At 37.8% G+C, this 18,327-nt stretch overlaps 1 protein-coding gene across 1 annotated transcript; it reads right to left on the reverse strand.

Annotated features, from left to right (window-relative positions):
• Positions 1-1,136: 1,136 nt before the first annotated feature.
• On the reverse strand, positions 1,137-15,144 carry cep126 (centrosomal protein 126). The gene is made up of 11 exons (XM_042487292.1): positions 15,110-15,144; positions 13,669-13,788; positions 11,578-11,723; positions 11,364-11,475; positions 10,004-10,172; positions 7,196-9,155; positions 4,704-4,816; positions 2,667-2,736; positions 2,055-2,264; positions 1,867-1,931; positions 1,137-1,787 (listed from the first exon to the last, which is right to left on the reverse strand). The coding sequence occupies exons 1-11, from the start codon at positions 15,142-15,144 to the stop codon at positions 1,704-1,706; spliced, it is 3,084 nt and encodes a 1,027-aa protein (XP_042343226.1). The 3' UTR covers positions 1,137-1,703.
• Between the last annotated feature and the right edge of the window lie 3,183 nt (positions 15,145-18,327).

Below are 18,327 nucleotides of genomic sequence, written 5' to 3' on the forward strand. Positions count from 1 at the left end.
TTATTATTATTATTAATATAGTTTTCTTTTCATTTTTTCCCCTACATTTTAGTGTCATTGTTTCTCTAGCTTTCTCTCATTTAGTGATTTAGTGAATAGTCAATTTTGAAGTCATTCTCATTTCCTTACTGCTTGCAATATGCGGGATACCACTAACCAAGTTGCTCATTTCCTTTTTAGCCATGTTCTCAAAACCAGTCAAAATAACTTTGTTCAGGTTTCGGAGCTTTACATGCATGTACAAAGCATCTGTACGCAGCACAAGAAAAGCAATGTCTCTGCAGGTTTCAAAGGGTTAAATATCAGAATTGACCTATCCAGATAAAGGCTCAATAATATTTGTCTCTAATCACCTCAGCCCTTTGCCTTTGAAGTGATATTGATGTCCCTTCTCAAATAAACACTATGGGCATCTTTTGTCCGTTTTACTGTAGAATAGTTTTGGTGCAAGATAACAAGGAGATGATGCATGACTCTACATGGTAGTGAGGCACCACATTCACATCATTGTTTACTGCTCCTTGTTACACCTAAGAATGTATGCAATCATAGAACCAGAAACCTGCAGCCAGAAAAAAAAGAAAAAAGAAAAAAGTCATCCCAACTGAGCTTGGGTTTCCTCCACCTCTTGGAGCAAGTCCCAGCAGGTTTACTGAAGGGCAAAACCAGACATGCTGATGAGGGAGGAGCAACTGAGTGCACATCAATAATCCCTGCAGTTTTTCCCCCTGATGCACCTTTCTTTCTGGTATAGAGGCACAGAAACATTATTTTTAACAAAAACTACAGCAGCTAACAACTAAAAACAAAATAGGTTTTTTGATGTTACTCTAATTTAAGAACACCATTAAATGAACTAAAGCAAGAGTAAAGTTCAGAGTAGATGCAATTGCAACAGATGGCTGCAAACCCTCTGGCAACAGCTCACCTTGTTGAGCCAGTAGGTTGAGTCTACCGCACGAGATATAATCGTCCTTTCTACAGCCATCAAAGAAACACAAACACACCTTCAACGTTACGACACTTCTCACTATAAACCATTTCCGGTCCTTAGTCCATTTTTTGACGATGCTATGCATCACTGAGGGAATACAAGAGAAGAGAAGCGACACTGCACCAAGTCCGTGTATCTGCAGGTTGACAACAGGCTTTATTTGGTTTTCATTGCAAATGTGGTCCCAAAATAGACTGCATGAAATTTTAGTTTTACAATAGGAAATACGTTTAGAATGAGACAGGTATAAAATAAATAAGATTGTACAATTCTACAGTGTATATTTTGCTATCAGCTCTGGTCATGCATCAGTTATTCTATTAAAAAAGGGTCTTTTTTAGTTGTAAAATAAAATTGAAGCCAGTATCATTTTCAAAGGCACTTAGAATTATATTGCTTCTAGTAAGTGGCTTAACAAAAGATAAAAAATCTATATTATTTGTAACAATTTGTTCTTGTCCAAGAAGCTAGCAAAAATACAGAACTACTGACAACTCACCTACTTCAAAATTGAGTGAATTTTTCTGATATGTTTTAACCACTTCTGCCAATCTCTTGGATCTTAAAGGTGTTCGATTGAGCATATTTACTTTTAAAGAAGACTAAACTTGATTTATAGGGTAATAAATTTGTTGGTTACACAGCATGACAGGACAGGTATAATGCACTAAAGGGAGAGAAGACTGCTGTGGACCACACATGCTGTGAGTCAGAGTTTACTGTGGTATCGAGAGCGGCCGTTAGCTGAGGCTGCACGGTGCTTGTGATGGTTTGTGACTTTCACTTCACTTGTCTGAAACCAGAAGGACAGTAATAAAACATGTTCAACAAAGTCATCCTAAGTGTTGAAACCCTTAGAAAGTCATACTCACAGAAGGTGCATCAAAAAGTATGAGGCCACGCGTGCCAGTATGGCCCCCCACATGTTCCCGCACACCTGTAAACAGTAACAGACAGGAGTTGTTATCCTGCATTGAAATGACGACACATTCATTCTGTTACACACAGATCACAACAGTCTGTTTAATCAGTTCTGTCCTGATACAAACAGCTTGCTCACAGTGCAGCTGGTGGTTGAGTCTGTCCAGAGAGAGGAGGATTTTCTGCTCTTCCAAGGAAATGGTGGTGAGTCCCTGCTGTTGTCTGCGCTGCTGCACTGTGCCAGGCCTCTGTGTTTGGGCTGTTTCCATGGCAGTCACAATATCTGTTTCTTCCAGTAGGCCTCCAGCATGCACTTCAGCCAGATGTAACTGGGCTGCGCTCACCAAACCTGAGAGCACAGTCAAAGGCATGCATCCTCACCTGTTTCCATTTTACTTTTTACATTTATTTATGTGTATCATACAGCTGTGCTGTTGCCTGTCTGAATTTCCGGTGTCCCTGTTGTACTGCAAAATTTACTAAGAACAGCATTGTCTCAGACTTTGCATTTTAATTTCACATTATGCATAAAACTTTTGGCTACTTTGAGTTATTTTCCTTCAGATAGATAGATAGATAGATAGGTAGGTAGATAGATAGATAGAAAGAAAGTACAACAGTATACACGCAGTAAAGGAGTATTATGAAATACTGAACTCAACAGAAGACAGACATTCTTTGTAGCTCTGATACAGCACTTTCTTTTAAGTCCAATAAAAACATAAAGACAAATGCAAAGTGAATACAATACCTTCATTTGGAAAGGCCATGTTGTAAATACTGGAAAATGATCTGACTGGCTCTGAGGTCTGTTTGGTTGGCTACATGAAACACAATAAAAACATCTAAGTATTAGATTAATCTAATAGAAAGTGTGTGAGATTTAGTGACATCTAGTGGCGAGGACTGCAGATTGCAACAAGCTGAAACTTATCCCATGTGCCAAGCGTTAACCCATCGTTCAGGAGGTTTTTACTGGGAGCCGAATTAACAGCAGAGGTCGCCTCTCCAAAACAAACCGATCAGGTGATTTAAGCCAGTAAAAACACAAATTAAACAGTTGTACATTAAAAAAATCTGTGTTTTTCCAATGTGGCTTATCACAGAGGGGCTGCTAACTACAGAGACCAATGCAAACACCATTCTGAGCTACTGTAGAAATACGGCTGTGCAACATGTCAGACTTCTGCTCCCTATGCTGATATAAACAGCTCATTCTAAGCTAACAAAAACACCAATGGGCCTCATGCAGCAACATTCTCTTAAATTTCTCTTATATTTACTCTTAATTTTCTGAATTGAAAAAATATAACAGAAGTAAATTCCAGATGCATCAATTGCTCTTAACCACCCAAATTTGCTCTTACCAGGTGTGCTCAATGTTGAATCTCACTTGATCATAAGTCACATGTTAGCACAGGTAACGCCCCCTTAACACCATATAAGGGCAGATTTTGTGCTGTGTGCAAAGACTCTGACACATGAACAAGACTGGAGAGTTGAAAGAAGAAGAAGAAATGCAGTACTGATGCAGGCCTACTATTTAATAAACTTAAACTAAGTAATTTTTTTTATTTCAGGAAGATGCATTTAAGTATTAAAAGTAAAAGTACACGTGCAAAAAGGTTTCAATTAATTCAATAAATCAAAAATAATCTTTAAAATGATTAAAAGATAAAGCAGCAATTCCTCATACAGACAGTACATATAAGAGGCTGGAACCATGAAATGGAATTTTGGTTTTTTTTTTTCGCACACAAAAGACTTACGGGAAAGACAGTTGCTAATTAATTTTCTAATTAGTTAATTAACTGTTTCAGCTGCACTTGTATATTTTCATATTTTTGGTTTGTGTGAAAAAAAATCTTAATTTGTAAAGTAGATATCTAATAATAGTACTGGAGTAAAAAGTTCAATATTTCCCTCTAAAGTGTAGTCCAGTAGAAGAAGAAAGCAGCATGAGATAAAAAGACTCAAATAACCTCAGATTTGTACTTAAGTACAGTATTTTAGTCAATGTACTTAATTACAGTTCAGCTTTGGTAAGCAGATGGTAGCACAGTAATAGAAATTACAGTCATTGGGATCAATAGACAGAGTATGGTGGAATCTCTTTAGCCCTGAAATTTAATAATCCAGTCACTATAATTCCTCTACAACAATTTTAAGACTGTGAAAGCAAAATGTTTTTCTCTATCTTGGTATGAGTGCGCTGGAACACTTGTGAAATTTTCTCTTACCTAAGAGAAAAGCAAAAATAAGAAAACATTGGTGAATCCTAAAAATGTACTAACAAAATAAGCACAAATCCTGGATACGAGCAAAACAAGGTGAAAATTTGTTCATATGTCGTTTCTTGCATGAGGCCCACTGATTCTTATTTTTGGGTGATTATAAACATAAGAAAACATACTTATTATATTATATTCCTCTAATACATTACCCTAAATCCCATACACTGGACCTTCAAATAGCTTTTTATTTTGCCTGTAGTACACTCCAAAAGTTCTTCAGTGGTAGGCATAAAGCACAATAACAGGTAGAGCTGGTTGTAAACAAAAACATCATGCATCAACACTTATTTTTTGCAAAACACTGACAACTCAAGTCCATCCAGAAAGTCTCGTCTTAAGAAGCACAAATCATAGCGTTGAGTCAGTTTTACAAACACTGAGGACGGCCTGAAAGGGACTGCAAAACTGATTTAACGAGTTCAAACACACCCATTTACTGATCTTCAGCAATTATTCTCACTCTCTCTTCCCACAGGGCGATTGCATGCATGTACCTGAGAGGGCTGAGGAAGCCTTCTGTTCCCTGAGCTGGGAGGCTGTCTGCTCTGCTCCACTTTCCTCACAGCTCGCCCGCTGTCCACGGCCTGTCGTCTGAGCATGTTTTTTGCTGAAAGATATATTTGCTGAAATCATTAAAATAACACACAAAAAAACATAACTACGTCAACATAAAAGATCACGTTGATTAGTGTGTGGTGAGTCCAGGCCTCTGTGGTCCTCTAAAAAGGATCAATAACAAAATACTTTCCATCTCTAGCCTGCAATAAAGATGACTGAAAATGATAATATTAATCTTGTGAACAAAAACTGCATATGTGTACCGTTTTTCCACAATATGCAAGAAAGGATATCGCTTCATAACACTGCACTGTAATTGTTCTCAGTTTTGTTCGGGCTCTCTGTATCGCTCAACCTGGATCTATTTAGCTGTGCTATTTTAGCCCTTTGAAACCTGGATCAACATCAGTTTTCTTGTGCAGGGTTCAGACACATTTCACAAGCTATTTGAAACCTGTGCAAATTGGTTTCATTTCTCTAAAACTGATGGGGTACAAAAGGAAGTGACCAACTTGACAAGAAATGTCCCAAAAATTGCAAGACATTAGACAAATGTGACCTAAAAATTAGTTTTAAAGAAGGGAGGGTTATTACAAAGTTGTCCAAAAAACAGGGGGAAATGTCCAGAAAACTGTATATCTAATTATAATAAATTATGTTAAAGATAAGAAATACATAATAAATGTGTAAAATAAACGTTTTTTTAAGCATATTTTTAGATCATTTTCTTGGGGTTTTTTTGTGTGGGAGGATACTTTTCAGGTAATTTTCTTGCAACATTCTTCCTAATTTTTTGCTACTCTTGTCTCAAAACATTTGCTCAGGTTTCATACGTTTAAAGGATTGTGCATGAAGCATCTCATTTTAAAAGTTATTTCTGAATAGCATTCTTTGATGCATAAAAAATGTATCACTGCTGATGGTAACTTGGGACAGATTGACACTGGCTTGAGGTGAGGCAGACAACAGGCCATTGGAGGCAGGAAGTTTTTAGGGTCAACTCAGTCCACTTGTCCAGATACTACTGGCTTCCTGTTCTCAAGTAATCAAGACTTCACTGACTTCTCAATATCAAAACATAAGATGATGCAAAAAGAAGAGTATGACAGTTATTATGTAGATCAATTTCAATAAACTGGTAAAAAATGGTTTTGAAGTTAACATTAGGCATCAAAGAAGACATGGATTTTGATTCAAATGATGAAAATAGCTTTTCAGTGAATGGGATCTTTGAAAACTGCCATGGACACAAACATCGTGTTGCTCATTAGCTGCATGTTTCTTTCAATTTGATTACATGTAAGGGCAGTTAAAAGACAGATTCAGGGGGTTGCTGGGACTGTTATTGTATGTTGATGGGATAGTTAAGATACTTTCATGAGAGGTTTTATGGGGTACTTATCCATAGTTAGTGTATTACATACAGTAGATGTTAGTCCCCAGTTTGGAGAAGCAGGCTGGAGTCCGGCATGGAAGCTACGCAATGTATAGCTGTGGATGGGGGTCAGCAACAAAACACATTTTAGCCACCTAAAATAAAAAAAATCGACATCATTCTAAGAGCACATCATATTGAGAGCATTTTCACCCCTTTACCTGTCTGTCAGACTGCCTGTTATGGAAAAGTCAGTAACAGCTTCAGTCCTCCATCTTTGCTCTCCTCAAAGCCACCAGGCGCCATTGACAAAAACTGTCATTTTAGTTTGCTGAACACGAGAGCTGCTGGTCCACTGCTGCTTCTATCAGTTAGTTAGTTTGTGTTATCGTGTGACTCTGGTGAATCTGAACCGACCCATTAAAATGCCAAAATCACACAATAACACAAACTAACTAACTGTTTGAGGCAGTGGTAGACCAGCAGCTCCTGTGCTCAGCAATGTTAAATCACTGTTTTTCTCAATGGAGTCTGGCTTTGGGGAGAGCTACATAGCGGCTTCATTTTCCCATTGGAAATCACTGTCTGACATGAAGGTAAAGCAGTGAAAATACTCTTAATATAATGTACACTTAAACTGATATTCATTTTTGTAGGTGGGACCTTTTTTTAGGTGGCTGAAATAGGTTTTGTTGCTGACTCAAATTTAAAACAGTAAATTGTTAAGCTTCCATGTCGGACTCCAGCCTGTTGCTCAAAACTTAGGACATGCTGACTGACATCATCACTATATAATACACTGGCTGTGGATAAGTACCACATAGAACCCCACTTTAAAAAAACGGAACTATCCCTTTAAGGACAAAGCACACATGGGTTCAGTGTACAGTACTGTAGCCGCTGTTCACATTGTTTAACCTAAATTTTGAAGTTTGATGGCTCATGGTTAGAGAAAAATAGGCTGGGGAGAAAGTGCATGTAAATCTAAATGACACTTCTCTGCAGATACAAGCCTGAGCTGTGTGAGGGGCTGTCAGCCAAAGTATACATTACCGTCCGTGGTGGCTAAGGCGCTGCGGACACCATGCCAGAGCTGTGAGATCTCCTCGTCTGTGGGAGTGGAATCTAAACAGAGGCCTTTTTCATTGTACGCCATCCCCCTTCTTCTGCTGCAGCTCTGAGCTTCCTGATGACCTGAGCTGGGCGTGCCCTTCGTGTTGCCCTTTGAGACGGGGTAGGTATACGAGGGTGGCAGTGGCGTGTACATAACAGCACCATCGGTTCTTATTACATTAAGTGTGAAAGGTGAGAAAAAGCCCTCTGAGTTTACCTTGTGCAGGGCCTGCGCTACAGCCAGAGCTTGTTTACAGTTGACACTAGTGTGATCCACACCATATGGAGCCTTGGTGATGTACGGCGTCTTTTCTTCCACCGATTTGATCCTCTGAGGTGGGTGGGGCACCATGGTCTTCCCTTGGGTTTTGGCTATCTGACTCACCTCGGTGGCAGATTGAGGTCGTATGACGGTGCCCTTTCTGGTCCGTGAGGAAACAGGACCCGCTCCAGCTCTGGAAGAGCACTCTCTCCGAGGGCCCTTGGGGCCACTGGTCCTGGTGCTGCTCCTTGGCACCTTGACCTCGTCTCCTCGCTCCTGGGGCAAGCTGACTTGAACCCCAACATCTGCCCACGCTTGCTTTGTAAAGTGATAACCAGTGGAGGCTGTAGGGGTTGTGCAGGGTCCAGGCTTGAAGGCCCCTGAGACTGGAGTGAGACTTAGCTGGTGGTCCTCTGAGTTGTTATGTGACTGAGAAAGATTGGAAGACTTCTCCTTCATCTGTTTCGTTATGTTCTCTTCTTTGTCTTGTAGCTCGTCAAACCAACGCAGCTTCTTTTTGACGTTGCTGTTGATCTCCACATCCTTAGTTTTTGACCTTGTCAACTCAATACTATCTCTGATCGTTAAAGCTCCTTGTTTTGCAAAAATCAAATGTCCTGAGCCGTACACACACGTGCTATCTCCTGACATATATTTGGACGGCTTTTTAAGGATTCCTTTAATGACTCTGACTTCACATACAGGATGAGATGTCCCCACAGAGACAGGCAATTTTTGTACTTTCTTCTCAGGACACTTAAGGCACTTACGAGTGTCTGATTGAATGTTCGACAAGCATGCGTGCTGCAGCGATTCTGTATTAATGGGCTTCTCCCTTTTGTGCTCTGGGTTTGAAACCTTATTGAGGTTGTTTATGGAAGCAGAAGGCTCTTTCTGGGATGACAGATAGTGGATTTCTTTTCCTGTTTGCTGATGAGTTCCTTCTTGCGAGGTGTTATCTGGTGTACTATCATCAAAGAAAATATTAGGCTTTGGGGCAGTTTCAAACAAAATGTCTTTGCTGTTGCCATTTTTGGCAGGCAAATTAATTTCTGCAGCTGATGGATGTTTTAATTTTCTGTCATCATGGCCCCCCTTCTGTCTGAGATCCGACAGAGCATCCTGTTCAGGACATGAAGACATGAGTGCTGTGTTGCCAGAAGCATCTTTATTTATAAAATTGTCATTGGGACTGTTTTGTGAGGAGTTTAACTCAAAGTGTTCTGGATCTGCACTAATAATTTCACAAAGAGTTAATAAGCTGCAGTTGTTCAGAGCAGGTTGGGGCTCCTTTTTAGGATCTTGCTCAACAGATGTGAACCCCCAGGAAGATTTGGAAATGTGCTCCTTATTGTTAGGCCCCTCAGAGTCCTCCAGTTTTTTCTGCTTAAGTTCGAGCACTTTGTGTGATTGGGGTGAGTTATCACCAGGAAGCATCATTGCTGAGAAAGAAGTCAAGTCTGATGTTGGACACAAATCATTTTGCTTTCTCACATCGAGGTGCGGCTTCTCTGAGACAAGAGAGAATGATGAATAGGAATACTGTAGATTTTTGGTGCTGTGGTTGAGCTCCTCGATCTCCAAACTGTCCTTACTGGAGAGGCTTTCAGAATTACAGCAATCAGAGAGTTGGCTGTCCTGAAATGTGAAAGCAAACAGAGGTGATGACGAGAAGAAAATTATTATATGATTTATGTTTTCAATGTATATCCAGCGGCGAGACACAGATCTCAAAAAAACATGGTCCCAACTTAATAAATAAATCAATATGTTTGACATTTTTTGTGGAAGTATGTGATACAAATCAAGTTTTCTTGATCAAATCAAGGTTACAGGGCATGACTAATTCAAATGAATACATATAGTCAACGCTTACAAGTATCTGCCCTGTGTCTTTTTCACACAAGCACATTAAAAATCTCTATTACATATCTTTTTTTTTTTTTTTTTAACAACTACTGACACTCATTTCACCAGAGTACTGAAGCCAGTGGCAGCAAACGGGTGTTTCCGGTGCAGAGGATTATAGAGCACTGCTGCCCCCTACGGGTCTACTTTTGCAGGACGAGATACAAAAAAACCCCAACAACAACAAAAAAATACAAAACAGGCATCTGAACTGCCCCAGATTGTAGCCAAGAAAGAATTTATCATCATTAATAATGAAGAGTACTTGATGAATTGCAGTCTGGTTTTAGAGCAGGTCATAGCACGAAGACTCATCTAAACAATCTCTTAGCAGCACACAACAGTCGCTCCACACAAAGATTATTAGTGAGGTGTGTATGAGATGGAAAAAAGTTCAATTTTGCAAAATAAGGCATCCCTATACAACAATGGGGAGGGACTAAATGGTATAAATAACTTTTTTGGAATAACAATTCTAGCACCTTAAAAAACTGACCAGGGGTGAAATAACACTTCTTTGTGAGAATGCCAGCAACATGTTTTGCTTCCTGCACATTCAAACAAAATAACCGGCATACCTGTGGACTGTGATCTAGTTGTTTCTCTAGTGTCTTTTCAGCTTGTTGACCGTTCCTGAAGAAAGTGACGCTCTGCTCCTGGAGCAGTTTGGTGTAGGCCTCCACCGCAGAGAGTGCAGGGCGGTGGGAGGATTTAGCAACTGTGGGAGGCTTCGGAGAGGGGGAGCAGCTTATTTAAGAGAAAACAGAAAAATATGAGTACAATGCATGACTTCCCCAACCATTACAACATGATACACGACAAATACACTCTTAAAAATAAAGGTTGTAAAAGGGCTGAGTTTCTACCCAGAACCATTTGCTTCTGAAGAACCTTTTTTCTGTCTTTGTAAGACTAATGCTGTGGTCACACTAGAAGTGACACAGCAACAGGCTACATGTCATTTTCAATGGAAGCCAGTGGCATGAAGCTACAAACTGGCACCTGACACTTGTCACTATGGACAGGCTTTTATGTGTTACAAATCAAAGTTGGGCTTGCAGCATCTTTTGTCAGTGCTAAAATGATGCGGTGAAGTGTCAAACAATTATGTTTTTGCTTCTAACTGTGGTTCTGTTTTATTTAGCAAAGTTAGCTGACATTATGCCAGCTTTATTTGCAAGTCTGACAACATGTTCAGGAATGTGTGTGTACATCAAATAACCACAAATCTCTTGTGTCTGGATAGTGTTCAACTGAATACAGATTTGAAAAACAGATTTGTAAACCATTGCATTCTGTTTTTATTTATGTATGTATGTATGAGTGTATATTACAAATCAAAAGTTATGAACACACACACACACACACACACATATATATATATATATATATATATATATATATATGTGTGTGTGTGTGTGTGTGTGTGTATGAGAATATTTATACCTGGAATTAACATGCATTTTGGGTGATACAATCACAAGTGGTTAGCTTAAAATACAGACATAAACGACCGCAAAGACAAATTATCATCCGATCATTCAAATCATTTGCTGAAGTAGTCTTTGATGCATTTGAATACATATCTTTTGTAGTGTAAATGCTAAAAGGACTCCGAAAAGGACTCCGTCGACAGTGCAGGATGTGCTGGTTGTTTTTGGTGACTGTGCGCTTACATTCTGTAACTTGTATACTTTTTGACTAGTTGGATGAAGTGTCCAAAATTTTGCCCCACACAAGGAGACATGTTGGATTCTGCTGAAAGCGATATCTTCAGCTGTACACACATCCGCTAACATTATTAACAAGTATACCATTGAGCAAACGCATCTTAATACCAGGCATAAACAGGCTCTATGAGGTTTTAATCCAACAGCAGTGATTGGACTATTTTTAGCATATGGGATACACAAAAATGATATCATCGGATTTTTTTACCTGCTAACTTTGGAGTTTCTATACAGAAACGAGGACTGCCGGGTGTATGAACTCAAGGAGCCTTGAATTTGACTGAGTGCATCTTCAATATTTGGTACATTTCTTCTAAAAACTATAAAAAAAAAAAAAAAAACAGAAAACAGACCTCAATATGTCAAAACTGTTATGCATTATATCTCAACTCTGATTGGCATATGTGAGAGTCATCACTAACGTTGTCTTCGTCTCTGAGACGGAGATAGATGGGCTCGTTGAAAGCGCTCAGTTGCATCCTGCACTTGCTGTCTGCGCTGCTTCAGGATGCTCTCTATCAGCCGTTGCTCCTGTACGTCCCGCTGCTTCCGCCTTTCCTCCAGAGCTCTGAGCCATGAAAAAGAGCAGAGGCATTTTTAATCGATTAAATATGGACAGGCCAAATTTTAGATTCAGAAACCTGAGTCTGTTCATTGAGATATGTTTTCAACACAGTCATTAATAAATTAAAGCTTCCACTCACTACTGGGAGGAAGACAGTGATAACCTCAACAGGGTCAAACGAGTTCAGCATGTGTTTTTTTATTTCAATAGGCAAAAATGGTAATAACGTGTAGTGTACATTTTAAAAGTGTTGTGAGCCAGGACAAAACGTTTCTCAAGATTTTTTGTAGTCCTGTCTCATTTAAAATAAACAGAATCTTTTTTTTATCATATATTTATTATATGTTGTATCTTGATTTATAATTGCAGCCAACATGTGGAATAACATGGCATTAAATTTAAGACTAACCATGCAAACACAAGCACCATGAAGAAGTGTTAAAGTAGTCTTTCAAATTTAAATACCAAAATGTATACCTACTTATTCCTTAATTACATTAGCACAAAAGTCAGCAACAAATACTGGTATGGCTTTACAATCAAAACGTTTTTGTTGGCAAGTTGCAAGACTAAATCTTCAATTAAAGTTAAAGTCACTCATCCGATATTATTAAAAAAAAAAAAAAAAGGAACTTGTATAAAAGCAATCACATTCTCAGGCAATATGCAACTGATCTGTTTAACAATCAAAGACTTTATTTTTCTTTATTCTGGTTATTTTTTTCACAAAATCCGTGCTTTTTTGCATCAATTTATGGTGTTAATGTAGAAAATAATGTCCAGCAGCATAGGTGTAGATTTTGGGGGACACACAGGGGACACCCTTCGCTCAATATTTAGAACAAGTGCCTACCCATTACTGCATCTTTTAACATTTTATCAAGTCTATGTATTCATCGTTGTATTTTGCTTTGTTTAGTGTCTGTTGCTGCTCTGCATGCTTACATGTGATGCTTACGGTAGCTGTGTGTTGTTGCTTAATGTTGTTATTTGTGCTAAAATGCTGTTTGTTGTTGCTGTATTATTGTTTTGTACTGATGTTCTGCTGTTTCTTTGTTGCTTTATATGGCTTTGCTGTTCTGTCTTGAGAATTCCTGTTTGTTATCGCTGTCTTTATGGTGTCCTGCTGTCTTTGTTCTGTCAATTTTATTATTTAATAGGTTTCAAAACATCTTGCCAAGGGATTAATGACCTGCTTACGTGCTTTGTTTTTTTTTTGTTTTACTGTTTGTCTGCTTTTATTGTGCTGTCTTCTGTGTTTGGTTTGCACCCTGGTGGACAATAAAGATGTATAACATTCTATTCTACTCTATCTTATCTATCGCCTTTAATCCATTCCTCCTTTGAAGGTTTTTTTTCTTTAACAGGCATGTTTTAAGATGTTTCACTGTTAACCAGAAAAAATGGTGACCTGCCTCTTTAAAATTTGTCTCAGAAATTGCACAGTAAACAACACCTGCACCTCCGCCTATCCTTGCATTAACCTTCTTTTTTCAAGCTCTTAGTTTAAAAACAGCAACGCTCCCTTTTAGCCTCTGCTGATAGCTATGGAAACACAAATTTAGACGGTTATTAATATCTGTGAGGGATTTGAGCCTTGCACAGTGCTTAACTTGGCAGCTTTAGTTGTCAGAGAGGTGACGCTTCAGTCACTCCTCTGGCCCACAGTTACCCTCTGGGCTGACAGATCTATTTCCAGGTCTAGTAGACTGCAAAATCCTGTCAACACTGTCCATCCCTCAAGTGCTAAAGCCCAGGACAGACACATCAGCTGTCTGTCCAGGAGTTGCACAGTGTACACTGGCAGTGTCCACGAAATAACAGAAGATGTTACTTTCAATTTACAAAGAACTGACTCTCTGGGCAGACAATAGTTTGAACTGTGGAAACAACCTATTAGTGCAGAAATGAAAACACCAGTGCATAATTATGATGCATCAAAACTCACTTCCTGCGCCGGTTGGTTTCTGCAGAGAACTTGCGAGCTTGGGATCTGCATAACTTCTGCTTATCGACCAAAAGTTGTTTCTCATCTTCGAGGTCTCCATTTGCTCCCAACCTGGAGTTTCTGGAAGTGAGAGGCTAAGGAGACAGCATTTCAAAATGGAAGAGTAAATACAATACCTATATGTAACATTTTGGGTGAATTAAACTAATTCATGTTAAGTTTTTATTATACAGGCTGGTTATATACTTTAAAATATATATATATATATATATATATATATATATATATATATATTAGTGGTTTACAGCGTCAACGGTATCTCTACATTTGCTCTAAATTAGGTGTAACTGCATTTGTTATTAGGGTGAAGTCAGGTACTGTGGGACACTTTTGATTAACTAGAAAACCACCTAAAACCCTGAATACTACCTTAAGTGCTATAGACCTCTGCTAAATTTCTATGAGAAAACGTGTTACATAACAAAGTGATTTCGAAAATGTGAACCTACAAACATATTAAAAACCCTGACCTCACTCCAATGACATGCTGAGGTAAAATAGGACAACTAGTAAGATAAAATTGGACAGTCATATTTGTTTTGTTGAAATGGCTAACTCCATTATCAGTTCAGTCATTATTTAATTAAATCATAATGTAAACTTTGACTATTCATTCAAAAAATGATTGTCCAACCTCTCTGCCATTCTGTCTGTACTCTCTTGCTGCCATATTGTCAACAATGTACGTGTGTGCGAGTAACAATTACAGCTAATTCTGGACTATTGTGGCTGACATGGACTCACTATATCGTCTGTAACAAGTAACAAAACTACTCAAAATGTCTTCAGTATTACAGGGTGGCACACAACAGCGTACATTTAAATGGTTCCATGATAGCCTAAAACATGCTGATTTCACAGCAAAAAAAATGTACAATTTTACCTTATTTTTTTGTCCCTTTTCACCTGAATGTATTCAGCACACACTCAAAAGCCTTTGCCATAAAAAGTGTATTGTGAAGATACTTTTTTTGCTGAAACCTCAGCAAATTGAATCGATTTCTTTCAAAAACACAGCAAGAAGTTACAAGATGCCAGAAACTTAGAAAAAAAAAAGGAGAAAATGTTAAAATAAATAAAAAACAAAATAAAATATAAAAAAATATATACATAAAAACTAATTTATTTGAATAATAATAAAAATGATAAATATATTTTATTCAGATATTTCCTATTTTTTTTTAATTATTATTATCCTCTAATAATTTCTTACTATTTCGTTTTTAAAAAAAAAAACAAACAAAAACTTGAATTCAGGTCATTTTACTTGATGCCGCACATTACCTGACTTCACCGTACTGTCATTACAGTGGTGCAGCTAAGTTTAACAATTCACATTTCTCTCATAAAAAGGAGAAGTAACTGTACGTTTATAGGATACGAGTGGTAGAAAAAGTTGCCCTGAACAACTTGCATCCTCCGGGGATCCTTGCTGACACCGGGCAGACATAAAGCTTCAGCTCCCTGCAAAGCTGCTAGCTGCTAACTCGGCTTAAAGGGTCCTTTTTTAAGCTAACGTCAGCGCTCAAACTCCTTCAGCCATTTTTCAGGACGAAGACAAACTCTCAGAGGAAATGTTCCAATCCACATGGCATGGCAGCGACTTTATCCCAAACAATGAAAGCCTCTGCGGTCGTTTTTTTTTTTTTTTAAAAAAAGTCACAATTTAGTGGGTTAAATTGTCACCGTCTCATCTGTCTGTGTACAGTCCCTCCGTGATAGCAACCGAGGACGCAGTTCCTTGACAACCGGGACTGAGGGTTGTACACGCGCTGTCCAGCAGAGGGCTCGTGCTGCCTTCAGGGGCACCTGCAAGTGTCGTAATACACACACATCATCAATAAAAGGGTAGGGATGAAAACAATGAGCTAAATAAATCTAAAGTAAATGGATTAGCTGAAACAGGGTGGATACAAAGTGATGTTATTAAGTTGTATGATAGTGTATTACATCGTCTTCATTTTACAGCATTAATATTAGATTTTAAAGATCAGAGAAAAAAAGTTGTGTCAAAAATATATATACAAACATATACATTATTATTATGATGTTTTATTATAGGCTATCAAATATATAATATATTAAAAAACACAACAGCACAAGCACACAGAAAAAAAAAAGTATATTCAGTCGGAAATTCATGGAAAAAAAGATATAATTTTTCCAAAACATTCCAAAAGCTAAAATAATAATAATAATAATCATCATCATCATCATCATAATAATAATAATAGAATAAACAGGGGTTTAAGCATAAATATAAAAAAGTATATCGCTAACTGAGTGATCGGAAAAGTAGCTTCATTTCCTTTCCTTCAGAGGAAAAATAAAAATTTAGGAAGTGACATAGGGACTTTTTTTTTTTTTTTTTTTTAAATTTTTAATATTTTTAAAAGGATGAGAAATTGTTTCTGTATCTGAAGGTCTGAAATTGATATATAAAGACATAAAATATATATATATTTGTGTGTGTGTGTGTGTATACAAATCAAATCTGAAAGACTTCAACATTTTTCTTTGGCCATGAACTCTAACTCATGCATAGCCTGAGAATGAAATCGCACATATATTTGGAGATAAACTTTGCGATTTCACTACACTTTAATACACTTTAACTATAAACAATATTGTGTTTGCAGGACTCCGCCTATATCTCCTCTGGGCTGCTGCCTCTCATGGAATATAAAGGTGCGTTGTTATTATTACCTGACATTTGATTGCAGAATGAGTTAAGAGGATTTAGGAAAAGCTTTTTCCAGATTGTTTATGCTGTACTATGGACAGCTGCATCAAATCATCTATTTTAAGTGTGCCATATAGAGTATTAGTTGTGCTATTGCCCTTAGCCTGCAGACACACGATTAGAAATAGTTGGTCATACAATAATCTCTCTCAATCTAATGCGCGACCAGCATCTCTGCTGTTTTTTAAACCCTCTAATAGTTTGACAAAGTGCTTTAATATTTTAAAATCAAGTAAATTAAACTGTTATAACAGCACTTATATAATTTCCAAAACTGTATTGGACAAATGCGTCTATCCTTTTACACACACACACACACACACACACACACACACACACACACACACACACACACACACACACACACACACACACACACACACACACACACACACACACACACACACACACACACACAGTCTGCAAATAAACCGCCCAGTGGGCGTGCAGAGGCAGCATCGTCAGCATCAAGAGCCTAGGTGCTAAGAGTCAGACAGGTGGTGGAGTGGATCACACGAGTCGGTTATGTTTTATGTAAACTGCAGCTGGTCGCTTTTGGACGGAGTTTTGGGTCGTAACGGTTTACAAGAAGTGAAAGTGAAGTCATTTTGCACGTCAGAGAGGTGAGTGGACCATCCTGTTAGACTTTTACATATTGATGTGAAACTGTAAGACAAATAGCCTCCTGGAGATAATGACATTTTGAAGCGTATTCCAAAGATTAATGGAGAAATGTCGGTCTTTGATAAGTCTTTAAAGGAAAAGCTTCAGGGCCGTGATTCTTAAAATGACCAACAGTATGAGATTATCTCATCCTGCAGTGTGTCATTATTCAAATCTCCTGTAGTGCTTCTTTTTGTCAAGCTTTCTCTACATAAAGGAGTAGATGTGTTTTTATTACAACAAAGTGTGTTAACCCTTTGAGCCCTGGATCCACATCAGAATTTTGTGCTGCATTCAGACGCCTTTCATAAGCTATTTGTTGACCATTTGAGCAAACTGGTGTGATTTCGAAAACATGGGGGGAAAGGCAAATAACTTAAAAGGAAAGGTCCCACGAATAGAAATAAGTAGAGGATGACAAGAAAAACTGCTTAAAAATTAGTTTTTAAAAAGAGGGAAAGATTATTAGAAAATTATCCCAAAAATGTGAAAAATGTCCAGAAGACTATATTTATAATTATAATCATTTTACATTTAAAATTATGTTACTGAAAGGAATATTATAAAATATTTAAAATAAATAGATTTTCAGCATTTTTTTAGGTTTTTTTCTTGTTTGTTTTAGTAAGTTGTTGTTGGTTTTTTGTTTATTTCCAGGTACTTTTTTTTTAGCAGTTTTAATTTATTTTCATTTATTTTTTGCAAATGTTTGGGCCATATCTTGGAGAGTTGCTCATTATGTTTTCTCCATATTTTTCAAAGAATTCAAACCAATTTGCCAAGGTTTCAAAGGGTTATAACACATGCATATTCACACATCTCACCCAAAGATGTTAACTGCAGAAGAATCTTATCATACATTCATTAAAGTAGTATTGATGCTGCCAGTTTTGTTCTCCATCATTTTTTTTCATCTCCCAGTATCTCCTAGATGCCTGTCACGATGAAGAAAAGCATCAGAACAAAAACAAAGATGCATTCTCAGAAATCCAGGAAGGTAAATTCCCATGGAGCAGCTACATTTCTATGCCATTTTAAATGCAATAAAACTACTGAAATTTTTTAAATCTATTTTTTTTATGTCTATCCATTGTGATTTTCACACCCTCTCTGGCTGAACAGCATGACACCATTTTCATTTTATCTAGCCTCAGCTGATACAGGCTGGATGCCAAAGATGAATGATTTGTCTA

The sequence above is a fragment of the Plectropomus leopardus genome, chromosome 5, assembly GCF_008729295.1.
Source record: "Plectropomus leopardus isolate mb chromosome 5, YSFRI_Pleo_2.0, whole genome shotgun sequence".
NCBI lineage: Eukaryota > Metazoa > Chordata > Actinopteri > Perciformes > Serranidae > Plectropomus > Plectropomus leopardus.

Excerpts from the sequence above, each read along its gene's own strand:
- cep126 (XM_042487292.1), bottom strand. The coding sequence starts at position 15,144 with ATGCAAGTTGTTCAGGGCAACTTTTTCTACCACTC. Across the intron at positions 11,724-13,668 it reads GAAACCAACCGGCGCAGGAA|AGCTCTGGAGGAAAGGCGGA; the intron begins GTGAGTTTTGAT and ends TTCATGGCTCAG. Across the intron at positions 4,817-7,195 it reads CGCCTTAGCCACCACGGACG|CAAAAAACATGCTCAGACGA; the intron begins GTAATGTATACT and ends TATATCTTTCAG.